This window comes from Hyposmocoma kahamanoa, unplaced genomic scaffold, assembly GCF_003589595.1.
Source record: "Hyposmocoma kahamanoa isolate Upper Pololo Valley unplaced genomic scaffold, ASM358959v1 192, whole genome shotgun sequence".
NCBI classification, from domain to species: Eukaryota; Metazoa; Arthropoda; class Insecta; order Lepidoptera; family Cosmopterigidae; genus Hyposmocoma; species Hyposmocoma kahamanoa.
This window is the reverse complement of record NW_020653719.1, coordinates 1,457,095-1,475,638: the sequence shown is the minus strand read 5'-3', so window position 1 is coordinate 1,475,638 and position 18,544 is coordinate 1,457,095. Positions and strand designations below refer to the sequence as shown.

The following is an 18,544-nucleotide window of genomic DNA, read 5'->3' as shown; positions in this document are numbered from 1 at the left end:
TTTTCAGTACAAATCGGCAATTTCATACTTTAACCCCTATTATTTCCAAATAAATTTTTAGAATTTCGATTGATTGATTGATACACATTGGAAATGAAACATTTTTTTCGGATCTAAATGTTTTTTGCACCTCACTAGCTCGAAAAGGCTTTCTTTCTCATTAGAAATCTGCGCGCAAAAGCATTTTTCGCACGCTAGCGTGGAAAAGGTTTTTGAAATTCGAACCTCACGATGGACTGTGGTACACCATTTTTTTCCATCCTCTAAGTGCTAATCGCATAAAATTACAATACAAAGAAAAACAAAACGTATGTGGTGTAAATTCAGAACGCACCTAAAACTAAACTTATTTTTTTCAAATTTCCGTTTTAACCACTTCAATTTCAATACTTTGGAAGGAATTGTACTGTAATAAATTGAATAGAAACAAAATATGAGCGAGTCTGAGTCTAGCGATGATAAAAAACTGATTTGTTATAGTTCAACTGTTCTTGTTTCATCTACCATTTTTGTCGCTATAGTGAGGTGAAAAGTTGTGTGTTTCGCTCGGCAGCAAAGTTGTTTTGCGTCTCGTGACTTGAAGCCCTCGCTACGCTCGGGATTCAATTTTTGCCTCCTTCGCTTACTTAGGTTCCAATACAAGCACTCACGTCAAACAACAACTTTGCAGCCTTGCATAACAAATGACTATTTATAATATCAGGTGACGGGACGAACAAGTCGTGCGCCTGATGGTAAGTTACACGCCTGTTCATTACAGTTACAGTGCCACTCTGAGCTTTAAATCCCAAAGATCTGAGGTGCACTGCCGCTGCGCCTGTCACATAAGTCTAAATCGCGTATATTTGTTTTTTGACAACACGTTTAAGGCCCTTTAAAGGTCCCAGGGTCACGTATGTGGCGAACGGCTATGATGTGGAAGTCCTTTTCTGGAAACTGATTCCCTGAACGCCATTTCAAGCAGAGAGTGAATATGCATTATTTAGGTGTACATTCTCCACTGTCGACCTCATCGTTTCCATCAGATGAGATGAATGTATTTATATACATATATATATATATATAAATATATATATAAATATTAGACTTAAATTAATTCAAAAAGAAAAAACCAACATACAATCAAGAGTGTCTAAGTACTCGAAATGCTATCAAGCAAACAAACAGCCACCCTTCCGCTTTCCATCAACAAGAACTTTTATTTACTGATAATGGATGGAGCGAAGTTGTCGACGCGTTTTAATGCTGTAGGCACTAGGGCCATTGATATTATTAAAGTGTCAGACATGGCACTTAGGTAAAAAACACTTTATCCTAAGTTACTTAATGCTCACCACCGCATCAATTATATTAAATGTTGGAATAAGAGGTTTATTTATCGCACAATGTTAGACAAATTATTGTCATATAGTGAACAGACCTTTTTCATTTTTTTTATGAAGTATCGGGAAGAACAAGTCCTGCGCCTGATGGTAATATGATAAGCGACACGCCTGTCCATGATAGTTGCAGTGCGACTCAGAGCATTAAATCGCAAAGATCTGATGGGCACTGCGCCCGTCACCCTGAGACTTAAGTTGATAAGTCCCACGTGCCTGTAATTTCACCCACCCTTAACCCTTCAAAACTGGAACGCAGTAATGCTCACATTATTACTTGGTAGTAATAAGTTAAGGAAATAGTTACTAGCATATGGTATGCAGACTGGCAATAACTGCAATACAAATATTGTTTGTTACAGACAGAAAGGAATAAAAAAAATCCCGGTACAACAGAGGGATGGATAGTATCTCCGATTGAATCTGCTGTAGCAATTTGTACAAAATCCCATGGGATTATATATAATTTGTTCACTCTCTCTCTTTTAGACAGAATCGCACTTAACGGAGAGTAACACGTCTGTCTACATCACAAACAACTGCAACATGAACACAGTTACAATACAGTAATCAGTCAAGTTTAGCTGTCCTAAAATGCCTAATGAAGAAGTTTAAGCATACGACATAAGGCCTCTCTAAGAGAAATACATTATCAATGCACTAAACCTAAGTTTGAAGAACCGCAAAGTAAAAAAGTTTTATTTGTAATTTCCGTGCAAAAGATGACAATTTAAAACTCCGAACACTGTTTGCCTTAAAACCTTCGTTACTGTTCCGAAACTTCTTTAATGTATATTGCGAGACCATGTCCATGACGCAGAGGAATTGTAAAATATGCTGCATTACAAAACGCCCAGGTGCTGTTACACAATCCGACTGGGATTTTCACATGAACAAGCAAATTTGTTACGTTTCGTTTTCACTTTATAATTCATTTATTTTCAATATTTTTTCAAATATTCCATATGTTTAAAAATTACATGGAACTATATTTTTATGATGTCAAGTGACGGGACGACCAAGTATATTTACGTAAGGTTTGTAATTATATAGTATTAAGTCACTGCCTGCAGACTTGTTCCCTGAATGATATAACTTGGGCATTATCAAGGCGAGAGTGGAAAAGCATTATTTAAGTGTGCAAGCTACTCATCGAATTCATATTCATTCATTCAGTCGCTTTCCATCGCGTTAAATAGCAGTAGAGCTCCTTATGAAAGAGTTCGTCCAGGGGAAGTACTGCCAGCTTACCTTTTTCTGCCGCCAAGCGGTAATATGAGCATTACTGTACACACACACACACCGGGTGCTGGTGAAATTGCAGGTACATGGGATTTGCCAACTTATGTCTCAGGGTGTCGGGCGCAGTGGCAGTGCACGAGATCTTTTCAATTTATAGCTCTGAGTGGCATTGCAACTGTTATGGATAGGCGTGTCGCTTACCACCAGGAGCACGACTTGTTCGTCCTGTTGCTTGCAAAACAAGAAAAAGATTTAAAAAAAATCTTTAAAAAAAAAGTAAAATAAGCATTATTAAAAATAGTAAAAAGTTTTCGCACTTATAACTGTATGCATATATTGCAAAGATTACGTAAGTAGTAATTCAATATAAAGAGTACACACACAAAATGCAATAGCAAAATATACCCATAAATCATAAGTATTTGCGTAGTTTAGTTGATTTTCACTGCGGGACGCAGAATAATCTGTACAGTGAGCTCAAAACTATCATCAATAATCAAATATTCTACCACGACAAGTCATATTTATTTTTATTAAGTGAAATTGTTGATTATTTCATAAAAATAGGTTACTACATTAAACCTAGTTTGATGTTTTCATTATTAAAGATTTTGTATGCTACAGATCGAGTCACCAGACCTTACTAATTTCCCCTTTGCTTTTGACAGCTTTTTGCCGTAGTTTTTTCTTCACTCAACCATTCTTAGATATCTTACAGGTGGCGCTATAAAATAATGTCAAATATATGTTTTACTATTCCTTAAAAAAAACTTTGCAATAGCAAATGGTACAATGGTTCTTATTTATCTTACGTAACAAATTTGCTCTCTAATATGGATAAGGTTTTGGAAATTCTTGCACGTCTTTGCTGTACGTGCGTTTACGTGTTTACGTGGAGTTAACGTCTTTTTCTATTATAATTCACTGCGTGATGTGACGATGGTGGTGTTCCTGCTGTTTTATCTTTTTTTTTTCAATGTTGAATGCAAGCAAGTAAAGACGATATTATGTCATAAGGTGCCGCGCAAACGTGTCTTATATTGGATACAAGCAACCAGCAACTAGAAGCGAATATTCCATTTCCATGCAGTCCCATATCTTACTACATAAGTTTTGTTTATAATGCCCCTCCCTATCAATCTCTTGGTTATGTGGAAAGGGCACTATGGCCTGTGTATGCGACCCCTCTCAGGGGCCATCTAAGTCAGGTCCTAACCTCAGATCAGCCCGTTTGCATGGACTTCATATGGTTCTCTGTAAGGCTAGTGGCTTAGGTAAGCCGCCCCGGTTGCACGTACAGCACCCTCCCTATTTTCTAGATAGGTACCGGAGCTGCAGGCACGCTCACTTCCCGTCGCGCTCTTCACGACTAACGATTGCCACCGCTTAGCCGTCGAGTCTAAACCAACTACCAAATCTTTTCTTTGCTGGCGTAGCTGTAAGGCACGCTCACTTCCCAACGCCGAATGAACGGTGTCTCTCCAGTTCTCAAATGCCAGGGCAGACAAACATGTCCGTCTCTGTAGCTAACCACAAACCCTAGCGAGTCCATACCCAAGTCCCGGTCCACCAGAGACGCCCGCGAAGGCGTATCACTGGAGGAGGGCTTGGCTCGGACGCCCGCTGTGACCTGGTCTAGTACGTAGTTTCTCCGGAAAACCCTATCTGTCGGGTCGGTAGACAAATCCATTTTCATACAATTGAAATGATATCGACACACTCTTCGGTTGCGGCAACCGGACACAGTCGCAATTCGCATGAAAATAATATATTTGCTACTAGTTTGTCTAAGTAGTCTGCGTTTGCCTTCTCCCCATGCGTCAGCGCCGAAGCGGGTGCGCGTCTGCCGCGTCCTCCTTTTGCGACATAACCTTTTCGCAAAACGAGGCCACCACCTCCCAGGACTCCTCGCTACCGAGCATGCCGGCAACCACGCCCGGCAGCGAGAGGTCCTGCCCTATTGTCCCCGTCATAGTGTGCACCTCTAGGGTGTGCTGCGCGGTGTCATCCGCAGCACCGCACTCGTGAAACCGGCTCACCCACTGTATGAGGACAGGACGGTTCGCCCCTGTGGTACGAGCTCCATAGGGGGGATTCGCTAAGCCCCCTTTCCATCGGTCCCGCATGCATGGAACCCAACCCAAGCCTACGCCTAGTCCCCCGGTGATGGAAAGGGGAAGACGGAATTAAATCGTGTAATTCCATCGCACATTCTCCGTGATACATCCTGTAAAATACTGCATAGTTACCGCATGCCGGTTGCTTGTATCCCTTATATCCAACACAACACACACGTTCGTGCAGCGCGGCGCCCAAGAGAATCGTTGTGAACATTATTCCAGGATCTATTCGAGAAGGACGGTGACAACAAGTTGGGATGGATACAGATTGTAGATGTAGACTGGCTGTCTTTGCGACTTCAATACGAGTTTTTATTTATGGAAAAAATTTTCAATTTTGTTTACGTATCTGTGTAGGTTATTAGAAATAGAGGCTTATTTCAATATTTATTTGCTATGGAAAACCAGTAATCAAGTTATTAACAACCCTGTAATTAAATTTTGGACATAGGGAAATCGATTTCTGGTCAGCACCGGGATAAATTGACTTCGACAACCATTTTGAACAGTGGAATATTTTCGCTTCGCTCCAATTACATTTCGTACTCTCTCCAATCGAAATTCGCTTTAAATTAAAATACGTCACGAAATTCATGAAAATTGCCGCTTTTTCAAGTATTTAAGCATTATATTGGCAAAATTAAACATAATTTCGTTCAGTACGAATATATAAGTACTATATGAGCAAAACCATAACATCTCGATTTTTCCTTGATCGTCGTAGCATAAATATCATTCAGAATTTTATACATTTTATTATATTGAACTTAGAAATTTCCACTCTCGAGATTCTATTTGTGGTGTTCTTTACAAACGTTTTCCTCATACGCACATGACTGTACACGTATGCAATTAACGGCAATTTTGAGCAAAAAGAAACCTCAAAGAAAACTTGAGTTTATTATTTGTACCCGTGGGGCGTAATTGGTTTGGGGGCGCCACGACGCGGGGGCGCTACGCCGCGTTCGTAGAGGATATCAAACAAAAAGGGCCTAATTACACACCCTTTTTATTGTCACCAATTAATGAATTGAACTTCCTTTTTGTTGGAGCCTCGAAACGAAGCCACTTAAATCATTCAATTTCCTCCATTGGCATGTTTACGTCCCGCACAATGTATACCGAGCAATATATTTTTGATGCTTGCCTGGTATATTTGTGCAGGTTTATTTAGAAGTTTACGATGCTTGCACGACGTGAGTAATATCGCTGAATGGTGGTATAAATAACTAATCGTTCTATCTACTAAATTTTCTATTACCTGTCTTTTTTTTGTGATTACTAAGTGACAGGTCGAATGGAACGGGATGGTGTTAAGCGGCATGCCTGTCCATAGCAGTCGCAGTGCCACTCAGTGTTTTAAATCGCAAAAATGGAGGAACATTGCCACTGCGCCTGCCACACTGGGACTACAATTGACAAGTCCCATGTGCCTGTAATTTCACCAAGACCCTTGTCTTTCAAAGCTGGAACGCAGTAATGCTCACATTACTGCTTGGCGGCAAAAATAGGTTAGGTGGTAGTACACACCTGGACGAACTGTTACACAAAGCTCTGCTGCTACTAAAATTGTCCTGCAAAAACTGTGCACTGTCTGTTGACAAATAGTTTGTTCTTCATTTTGAGACAAAATATTTCTTGCATTAATTTATCAATGTATTTCTTATGAATTACAAAAAGAACGCACTAAAAATATAAAAATCATAATATTTAAAGTATAAAATAAGTGTTATTTTATACGACGCGTAGAAATATTGTCATTGTTAAGTTTTGTAGAAAATTCTGGTACCTATTATAAAATTGTAACTTGTTCGCAGAAACAACCATATGGAGTTTGTAACTGGCAGAGCAAAAGCTGCTACGTTGGGCTGCGTTATTTCCCAGAATACCGAACCTAACCGCCAAAGAGGTTCGTATAAACAATTATGTATTTTCCGTTCTCAAAGTCAAGTACTTTTTATTAATTTTTTCTTTATTTCTGTTTAATTTGTACAAATTGTGTGTAGCTTAATGTATAGCGACATGTTCGTAATAAATGAAAAAAAGTTATGTGTATGTGGAGGTAAACATAAAGTTCAAAATGAAAATCAAAACAAAAAGCTGGCTCGTACATAATTATGAACCAGTTACGTAACGCGCCACCCGTAATTTGGTTTAAGCACAAGGATTCAAAGCGGTTGCAACATTACTTCGAAGCGTGGATTGCAACACATTAACCCTCAATTCACTAGAAATATACTTAAGTAAATACCTTCTATGAGTCCCAGGGACTCACATATTTTGTAAGCGCGATTTTTTTCAAATAAAACAACTTTGGTTACAATTCAGTTTTATAATCTTCTTAGGTACTTAGCTAATAATAAAATAAAAATAACAAAATGGGAACAAACTCGTGAGATCCTCTTAAACAATAGAAAAGTACAAATATCAGTCTCAAAAAATAATCAAATATTTAAACTGTTTTAAGTCTTACAAATAATTAGAAAAATAAAAAAAACTTAACACCTTTAAACCTCTTTAAGGGTACAACATAAAAATAGAAAACCTTAAATCTATGGCCCCATACAAAAAAAACGTGCAATAGGCTTTACACATTACACAATTGGCTTTATACATTTCGCGCATAAGTATGCAGTCTTTGTTCTCTTTTTGTAATGGCATAAATAACAGTACTTCCTCTCATGCCTAGCTAACTTGACATCAGTTTCAGGATGACACATATCTTCAGGAATGTCTTTTTGCAAGATAGATGAAATCGAACAGCGAACTTGACGTGGCCAACGTGTACTATGTAAACGTGTCATCAAATTACTTTCGTTTAGTTTTTCTGCAATACCTTTTAGGAATTCTAATCTTCTAATATTTGGTACCCCTCTTTGGCTTTCATAAATAACTTGAGCATTAGAACATGCCATGTCAATGATTCTAAAAAACACAGCCATAGGCCAACGGGAGGTTCGTCTACTACACGAGTAAACAGAGCACTTTTGGTCAACCACATCAACACCTGCCTTGGTGGAGTTATAATTATTGCAGGTTTTCCAGTATTTACATCAATTTCGTCGTCATGGTGCATAGAAGAGTACAGTACCACAGATCGATTTTTCTTTGGAACATAGCTAACAAGAGTAGATTCTTTCGTAAATCCGAATAGAGAAGATTCCACGGGCCGGTCTTTGTGTGGGAGAAATTCTTTTGGTATAACCCTCTTGTTTTTTTTTCAGTGTACCCACTGTTGTCAAGCCTCTTGCCTTCAACTCTTTTAGTAGCTCCATCGAAGAGTACCAGTTGTCCGTAGTCACATTGATGTTCGTATTGAAAATGGGCTTACACAAGCGGAGGGTAGCTTGCGTTGGTACTGATTTCTTTTTCTCCTCGTCAGTCAAACCGAATCCGTCAGAACCTTTAAATATAAAAATATAAAAGGTCTTAGAACCCACTAAGCACTGCATCTTCAAACCATACTTTCCAGGCTTATTGGGCATGTACATTTTAAATCTGGATCGTCCTCTAAATTCTATGAGCATTTCGTCAACCGTAGCATTACTACCCATTGAATTATTATTTTGACTGTTTTCTATAAACATTTGTAATATTTCTGTAATGAGACAAGCAGGATCAACTTCTCTTCGAATATCACGGTCAGAAGCGTCATCAAACCGAAGAGCTAAGAGCAATGCCAAAAATCTGTTTTTCGACATTGATGCTCTGAATATTTCTCGTCCAGTTCCATCTGTTGCAAATAGTGATAAAACGCTTTCTCTATTTGACTTGAAAATAGCGGAATAAATCAGCAAAGATAGAAAACCTTTCAATTCGATAGGATTAGTCTGTCTGAAAGCAGAATCTTTTGGATATTTCGTTTGAAATTCATCAAGTTTTTTGTTTATCCAAGTCAAAATGATATTCAGCATTCTCTGATCGAACAATAACTGAAATGCATCAATTGGAGAAAGAGGTCCTTCAGCTAGAGGTCTAACTCTAGGAACTTGTATTATGTTATGTGCTGCAGTACGAACGTTTCGAGTTGGAGGTAATCGTGACCACTTCGTTCGATCTTTTCCATGGCAATAGTTTTGGTTTGTTTGTTCAGGTATAGATTGGTCATTATCACTCATATATGATGAATTATCTTGAGCTGGTGCATCATTCCGTGACCTGTGAGAAACTAGCTCTGACAGTGGTAAGTCACTCTCATTTGAAGACGATTCAGAGAAGCTTGAGTTAGTGTCGTGATCGCTGAGAAGGTACTCACCATCCTCAATATCTGAAGTTTGTAAATCTTCATTTACGTGTGAGCGACTGCTTGACGGGCCAGGAGCTTGTTGACTGTCCCTGTCATTATACTTATCATCCAAATCCTCTTGGAGCCAAGCTTCTAGAATGGAATCTGCTCCGTCTTCATTGACATTGATCCAATTACATTGTTGAGCCATTTTAAAATTCTACAACAAAAAAAAAATAAAGCGTGCATAAATATAATCAATAAATATAGGTGAAAAATCAACAATTGTAATATTTAATAAATAAATAAAAATATAACACAATTCACTAGTATGAGTCCCTGGGACTCACTCGACGTAATAACTCACCAAATACGAAGCGCGCGCGCACGTCCTCTCGGCACCGCGTCGCTCGCGTCACTGCATGAAGGTACTGAGGTAAGGGGAAAACCATCTGCTAAAACAATTAAACTAGGGCGGTTTGAAATTTCGTTGTGAGTCCGTGGGACTCAGGAAGTGAATTAAGGGTTAAAGGCACGAGGCGCATGGTCAGCGCAACATGCGATGGTGAGACCAGCACAGCGCGACTCCGTGGGAATGAAAACACTTTCCATTGTTCCATGTTCCAACATCGAACATGGTCGCATCTCGTTTTAGTTTTAGAGATATTTTATATTCCTTTACTTTTTGTCAAACCTTTGACTTCTTACATTTAGTAAAAAGTATTCTGGTTTTTTTTAAGTCCTTCGGCTGTAGCTTTCGTAACTAACCCGTCTATGAAGAAATGTGCGGCGCAGTAAAATTTTTGTTTCGATCAAATTCTGTACGGTTTGGAACAATTCTTTCACTGGTTTACCCTGTACACAAACTTCGAAAAACTATTTTTATAAGGTGGCTCTTGCAGAATATGTAATAAAAATAATACTTATACCTCGAAACGACTTGATGGGAGACCCGAGAAATGAGGCAATTCATCATGACAACAATACAATTCTAGAACGCGAAACCAAAATGAATTATATCAGGGTGCAAAGAATATTTCTGATTCCACTGAATCACGTGTAAATGGGAATTTGGTCGCGTGAGATAAGTGTGTATCGTATACAAAAGAACTATTTATTTTTACGATATCCGGAATAATCCTATTTTTCTTTGTGCCCTCAATATCCCTTTATCAAAGAAAGGAAATTCACAATAGATGGAAATATGGCATGGAAGTTTTGAGAAAATCACCTAAACCCATGTATTAGAGCGGTTACACACGTCGACGTTTAGTAGCGCGTCTGTTGCGATTCAGTGACGACTCAGTTGCTAATCGTCCACCTTTATTTATACACACGCGCGACTTAGGCAGCGATACAATTGCGATGCATGTTCTTAATGACTGAATATAAGCGACTGCATCGGTGCAATCGTGCGTTTGCATCGATGCAACCGCCTGTAAATAGCAAGTGTCGCGATGCAATCGCACATGTCACAAACGCGCGTTTGTATCGCTACTAAAGGTCGCCATGTGTAACTGTTCTTAAGTTTTGCCCCGAAGTAAATGTATCTCCAAAAATAGTAAAATCCGGTGAAAGAATAATAAAATGTGTTTTATACGTACTACTTGTGTTATGTAATGTACCTTGTTTACCTGAAAAAAAATTAAAAACATTTTAGTATAGTTGTGGACAACCATACTAAAATGTTTTTAATTTTTTAATTTTTTTAAGAAGCCTTGTGATCTCATCATACATTAACTTGTGTTCATACCTTATCTCCTCGTCCCTAGATAAATTCTTAAACCTAAATACAAAGAACCATGAACGTTTTAGAAAATTGAAAAAAGTTTATCCGTTTTCTTAACTAGCGTGCATTTTGAAGTTGTTCTTTTTTATATGGTTTGTCTATAGAAGTTTCATACTAAAAGTCAATTACAAAGGGATGTTATTTTTGAAGATTACAAAACTTAACTAAAGCTATAAATTTTGAAAGCTTTAAATTAAGTTCTTAGGTTTTCGCGATTGTTACACATAGGAAATGAAACTATTTTTCCGGATTGAAATCACGTATATTTGTTTTTTCCAGTTATGTAACTGGTTGAAGACTGTACCACCTCAGTCAACCGTGACCATGGGACCTGTAAAGGGCCCGAAACGTCGGTTTGTTTGAAAAAACAAATATACGCGATTTAAATCCGGAAAAATAGTTTCATTTCCTAGCTTTAAATTAAATTTTACATCTACGTCATTTTAAATTATTTTACGTCGCAGCGTCCAACGTGACATTTTGGAAAAAAAAACTGATTACTTAATGTTTTTCAATAAACGTTCTTTGAAAAAGTGGTAAGCCATGTTATCACATTACTATTGTAAAGCTTGGTGACGTCACGTCACAAGCGTGGTCAAGGGGACCAAGAGCGCTTGCTTTTGCGTTCCTGTCAGGTTACACGAATTTTATGCAAAAATGAATTCGCTCTCCTGGGTAATAAAGGCCACATCTGCAAAATTACAAGTTTTCAGGAGAGAGGTTTAAAGTTTCTACGAAATAAATTAGTCTACAACTTTCACAACTTTTACTTGCTTAAATAGGAAAGTTATAATATTTCACATATCGTTGTTGCCTTATAGTGAACACCTAGCATACACGTTCTCACATAGTTCGTTTTTAATGATTTTTGTTGAACAAAAACTTATAATTTTCCTGCTCAATTATATTATTAAAGTAATGTAGTATCTGAAAGAGGCATACTTTTAATAATTAAAATGCTAAACTACAAACATTATTGCGTTTACTACATTTTACACATTGACTTACAATTATGTGGACGTCGGGTCCGCGCTAAAAAGTGTCCGAACTTATAGGGCGTTAAAATCGTATACAGAGCGTCATTCATGCTTTAGTCTTCGTTTGTTCGATTGACAGCGAAGCAAGCAAAATTAGACAGTACTGCGATGACATTACAATTTAAATCTAACGCTTTAGCTTTTTCATATTCTTTTACATGTCACTACGTTTCAATAGGTTGACTTGGGACATTTTTTCGTGGTTTTTGTATTAGACCCGTCGTCCATTTATTTGTAAGTCAATGATTTTACACCACATTTTTAACTTCGTACTGAATAATTACATAGAAATCACATACGAGGTTGTTCACTCTAAGACGACGATATACGAGTACATATTCGTGTTATTTTTATGACTTTCATATGAAGCATTTTTGATGTATGGTGACATGAAGCTCTATTATACCAACTGCCACCGTGGCCGAACGGTTACCATTCTGTTCTACCAGGCAGAAGTCCCGAGTTTGATTTCTGAGCTGGGAGAAATATTTGTATTGCCTACATTTATTTATCTCGTGAGTTTGGGTGTAATTTGTGGTTGTCTATGTGTATATCCATGGCACCCGCGATACAGGGTTTCCCTAGTACGGGGGCTATGAGTGTGTGTGTGTGTGTTATTATTGACGTTATTACCAAGGGTACGAACTCTCACTGTTAGATAACCCATGCAGTATTTATGTACAAGCATAACATTATGAAAGGTGAAGTAAATATTGTAGGCACTATAAATGCGGCGGCAGCTCTAGAAATATAACCCGGGCTTCATAACAGGACAGGTCGTAAATAAAACGGTTGCCGCGGGAGCAAAGAATTACGGACTTCCCTGCAAACTACTGAAGTTAGATAATATCTCCATGATGCATTGATATTGTGACCGTAAATTTCACACGTGTGTTGTGTATGTTTACAAAAATTTACGGATAACTATTGAAACGGTTTCTAAACCGCGGAGAGTACCATTGCTTTATCCGGATAAAATCATGGTATTTTAAAACAAAAAAATAAAAAATATGGTAAAATTCAAAATATATTTATTTCATGGGTTAGCATTTTACACTTGGAATCGTTATATTGATTATAAACTCTACTACTAAGGCAAATTCCCCTGAGAAGAGAGATAAAGAAACTCTAGGGGTTGCTCTTTATAAATATACATTTGAATACATTTAAGTATCATTTACAACATTTATTTTAATTATGATAGATCAATTCAACCTGCCAGAGTTAAACTTTTTTTTATGACCGTTAATGTAAAGTTTTTATTCTAAGCGTCGTGAGTGGCAAATTTTGAATATCAACCGGAATCTTTTAGTAGAAGTGTATACATTGCCCCTGAAATGCATTTGTAACTTTGTGAAGACGACTGTCAAGAACTGACTGTTGATTTTTATTCCTCGTATTAATGTTATATCTGTAACTATTTTTCATTAAAAAAATACTATTCTTCTTAACATAAATTACATTTTCATTAATGTACTGTGACGCCAGTGTAACAATGTTAATCTCTTTATACTTAACTCTCAAAGACACTCTGGGGCCTAGATTGTAAATTGCACTAACCGCACGTTTCTGCAGCACAAAGATTCTATTAATATCGGCGGCATTACCCACAGTAAGTACCTGAACGGCTATGAAAATGTTAAAGAATACAATGGAAGCTAGCTAAGAGTGAGACTGATTTTAATTTATAACGAAAATAGTACGTATGTCGCACTGTAAGTTTCCGGAACTGGCCACTTACATAAACAATATTTAAAAAGTAATTACAACATTTGAAAACGGAACTCTTTGGCTGTAGAATACAGTTTATTTCGTCTGACTGTCACTTGTTCTTACATTGTGGCGTCATTTGAAAAATTGGTTGTCTACACCATGGATTTAACTCGTAAACATTTTCTTAGTATGATTTTCTACGGCTTTAAGTGTAATTTAACAGCTCAGCGGAACTTCGCTCTGCTTCAAACTGCTTTTGGCGATGAAGCACCAAGCAAGACGACTCGAATCTTAGTGACGAATTTCCTGATGGTCGCTGGTCCACTGCTGTGAACAACAAAAACATCGATGCTGTGCGCCGTATGATCAAAACAGACAGGCATGTGACATACCATGAGATTCGGGCATCTTTAGGCATAGGCATGAGTCAAATACAATCAATACTACACAAACATTTGGGTGTGAAAAAGCTGTGCTCTCGGTGGATCCCACACAATTTGACTGAGGCCCAAAAAACGGATCGCGTCACTTAGTGCAATGCCATGCTTACCAGATTCAACGAAGGGGCGTCAGATTTGGTGTGCGACATAGTAACAGGTGACGAAATATGAATTTATAGTTACGATCTCAAAACAAAGCAGCAATCGAGCGTATGGGTCTTTCGTGATGAGTCGAAACCATCCAAAGTGGCGCGCGTGCAAAGTGCCTCTAAGCTAATGTATGATTGCTTCTTTTTTTAATAAAACTGGACACGTGGCTACTGTTGCTTTGGAGAATCGTTACACCGTGAATGGTGATTGGTACACGACCATTTATTTGCCGGAAATTATTGACAAACTCTGTAAAAATAACCGTAAACGCCGTATCATCTTGCACTACGATAATGCCAGTTCTCACACGGCCAGACAGACAAATGAATTCTTGAAGGTGACCAACGTTGACCTTATGAGCCATCCTGCGTACAGACCCGACCTGGTACCTTGTGACTTTTATTTATTTCGAAAAATTAAGAACCAGTTTCGCGGTCAACTATTTTCATCACCTGAATAGGCTGTCGAAGAGTATGAAAAATATGTTTCAGAGAGTGTCACGGAAGAGTGGCATAAATGTTCTCAAAATTAGTTCATTCGTATGAAAAAGTGCATTTACGCTAACGGAAAATATTTTGAGAAACAATAATTTCATTTCTGACCATTTATAGTATTTTTTCTTATTCATTCCGGAAGCTTATAGTGCGCCTTACGTGTGATAGATAATTTTTTTCACCATTTTTGCGATATAGGAAATAAATATCGAAATTTGAAAGTTTTTAATATATTTCATTTATAAAATGAACCTAATTTGTTGCAATTGGTACATTATTTTATTGAAATTTTAAAACGTTTTAAATATATTTTCTCACAAAGGCATTTTTTGACTAATTTTATTTAGTGTACTTACTAATGATATTAAATACAAAAAACGTGATAAAATAATTATAATACGTACGTATATCAACTCTTATCAACGTAAATTTAAAAACAATTTATGAACTTTATAAACAAATAGGGCATTTGGCATTTGCAAAGGCTTTATACAAGAAATAGAAAACAAAATGTTAAATACTTAACCAATGTAATACATCACTTGATCAACAACTCTCTATTCCGAGAAAGTTTAAGAAGACTAGTGATAAAAAGATATGAACGGAGAAAAAGTATATTCGTTAATCTCCGGAAAGTTCTGAGATCTATGTAGCATCAAGTGAACATCACTAGTCATAAAATTTGACCAGAAACATGACGAAGTGACCGTGCCCCGAAACTAAATGCACTATACGAACGTATCGCTCATTCGATATTCTTGGCCTACTAAAGAAGGTCCACAAGTGTACCGCACCAAGTAAAAGCCGCAATGTATTAGGAATTATGCGGCATAAACTCGTTTGTATATTTGTTTTCTCGAAATTAATTCAGAATGAAAATAAATAATTTTTCAAATAATTTATGTATATTCTGTGCCTATCCCACGTCATTTACTTCACAATTTTGTATAGCAATTTATACAGCGCTCCTAGCGGTCACATGATGAAACAACATTTTGTATACAAACATTGTACGCGGTCGCTAGCGATAACTGTCACTGTAATCTCATGGTAGAGGTACTTACTGATTACAAAATTACATAACTGTGGAAGAAACGTCCCTGTTTATTTACCTTCTCACAGCTGCGATGTTTTTGCAGTTTGAAATAGTTTTTATTTATTTTTCTCAAAACCTAAATTAGACTTTACAGTTTGATCTTCCTAGTAGGTCTCATGTACCTGTACCAGAAAGGCCCGCTCTTCCAACATTCTTTAGTATAAGAAATAATTAGTTGCTATAATGCACTTAAATTATTACACATTGAAGAAATTGTATAGAATGAGATAGTTTTTCATGAGGTAATAATAATACTAATAATAATAATACTAATAATAATTTTTACCATACCGGACTGCCACGCAGAGGTCCCCGGGTTAACTGCCTCCGTGGCCGAACGGTTACCATACCGGACTGCCACGCAGAGGTCCCCGGGTTCGATTCCCGGGCCGGGAGAAATATTTGTATGGCCTACATTTATTTCTCTCGTGAGTTTGGGTGTAATTTGTGGTTGTCTATGTGTGTGTCCATGGCACCCGCGACACAGGGTTTCCCTAGTGTGGGGCTATGTTGAGTGTGTGCGTTATTATTATTATTATTATTAATTAATAACAACACAACACACTATATCTAACATCACCCATTAGGGTGTGATAATAATAACAATAATAATAATAATAATAAGGCGTTCCTGCTCGATACGGCACGTATTGTTCGCCGGTTCTTGAACCTGAGTCCCTGACCCCGGCCGACTGTGCCATTGCCGGGAAATACCGCCTCTCCCATTTAAAACGTCAGATTTAATCTTTTAGACCTTAGGAGAGGCGAGAGTCTAAAATAGACATAATAATAATAATAGTAGTGATATGAGTATATTAAGGGTGGAATATATTCTCGTTTCGTCATGGTTAATCGACACCAACCAATTTTTCAAAGCTTTTTTGCAATTGTATCACTGTAGGTGGTAAATATTTATTTTTTTGTTTATAATATTATATATACGTGCCGAATTCACTACAAAATGCCTACCAGCAAAATGTTTAACTACGATAACGGCCGGGCGCGTTCTGAAGCGTAGCAGCGGCAACAAAGCTTTTATAGGTTACATTAGGCACCCGACGTAACTTGTGGCGTCTATCTAGACGTATGTCTGTGGACGAACTAAATATTTAAAAAATAAGAATCCATGATTTGAGACACTTTGGCTTTGCAAACAAACATCTGTTTTGTTAATTTATTTAGGCTTGTCCCACGAATATGTGAGTCAGAAAAGGATAACACCTTTTACCGTCCTCCATAGTTTACTGCAAAGAATGTTGAATTTTCAAGTCGCAACTATTTACTATTACAAGATGATGGAGAAAATATTTTTTCATAAACTGAAGTATAGGCTTGCAGCACCTTGTAGAGGAGGGGCGACTGCCTTTTCCATAAAATTATACTTTCTGATTCTGAATTAGCAGCTTATTGAAATAGCACACACGTACACATTTTTTACTTCACTCAAAGATGATAAGAAATGTAACATGTTGGTGTTATTTGTAATACTTTCACTTACGGAATTGTGAACCCAAAAATAAACTCAACTTTGCGCTCCTTCGCCCTAGAAATACAAAAAACAAATTTTAATTAAACAAATTCCGCTTATAAAAACAAATTTTATTGCTAGTTTGAAGAAGTACGGTGTGCTACGAGCGCGTAGTCGCACTCGTAGCAACGTCGTAAAGTCCGTATCGGCAAACTCGGAAGATAAAACATGGTGGTAACAATATATATAAATTTGTTTATCTTTATTTCAACGTGGTATAGAACGCATAAAAATGCATGGGTTTTAACTCTACGAAATTACATGCAAATTTGGATTGACGTAGCAAGTGAATAACGTCTATATAAAATATATATATAAGAAATACGAAATTAAGTAAAATATGACAAACTTATATTCTTCTTAGATCTCTATAACAAAATACAGCATAATCAACAAAATTCCGGGATATCCAGTATAACAAAATGTTCTGGCTAATGAGTCACTGATAACAGCGGATTTAGTTTAGAGATCAAGAAATAAATAATAAGTTAACAAAAAAGTGACCTATTTTTTATTATTTACACTCTTGTTTACCGGTCTATTGAAATGTGTAAACATATTAATTTTTTAAATTTACATTATTAGCCCATGGCCAGACCACATACAGACAGTAGAATAAAGGAAGTATATGCCCTAAGTTACATGACCCTCACCCGACCTTTTGATTCTAAGAGCCTTCTTATGCATTTATGGTTGAAATTTGTATTTTCTATTTAAGTAAGTGAACGTTAAAGATCAAATTGGCTTACAAAGTTTCTTAAAACATGAAGCAATAAGGAACAATACCAAAATTAATTTTACAGGATTGAAGGTTAAGTTTGTTAAATACTTTTCTTCACACTTATCTACCCAGAATCAAATAGTCGGATAGTGGATCAGGTATCATAGGATATCGATTGTACAAGAAACTGGTTTAGATTACGCAATTACGATAAGTATATGAAAACAATGGCCTGTGAATGTTACAATGTGCAAATTAGTTTTTTATTTAGATTTTTGTTTAGTTAAATCAACAACTTTACATTTTTACCAAGTATGAGATAAGAAGCTAGAAGAGTAACTTTGTAAAGTGCAAAACGGTCGTAGTTTTTAAGAACTTCGGCTACAAAGTGGGTACACAAACTTACATCTTGCGGTATTATAGCTAACAGTCAACTTGGTTTACCTTAATAAATTTGACCTTTCGATTTTTCGACCGGTGAAATTCGTAAGCCGGTGGTTTTACCTAATAAATATTTTTACTCGCATATGAGCAAAATGGTTCCCTGAGCCAAAAAATAAATATATTGCGATTTGCTCCTTCATTTTCTCACAGAGGTATTTTATTGGCT

At 37.0% G+C, this 18,544-nt stretch overlaps 1 protein-coding gene across 1 annotated transcript in view; it reads left to right on the top strand.

The window, feature by feature from the left end:
• The window catches only part of LOC113226523 (Down syndrome cell adhesion molecule-like protein Dscam2), a 104,714-nt gene that overhangs the window by 40,329 nt on the left and 45,841 nt on the right, over nt 1-18,544 (top strand). Inside the window, exon 4 of the mRNA XM_026459171.1 lies at nt 6,559-6,650. Within this exon, the coding sequence (XP_026314956.1) occupies nt 6,569-6,650 (82 nt within the window). The 5' untranslated portion in view covers nt 6,559-6,568. The remainder of the gene's footprint in view (nt 1-6,558; nt 6,651-18,544) is intronic.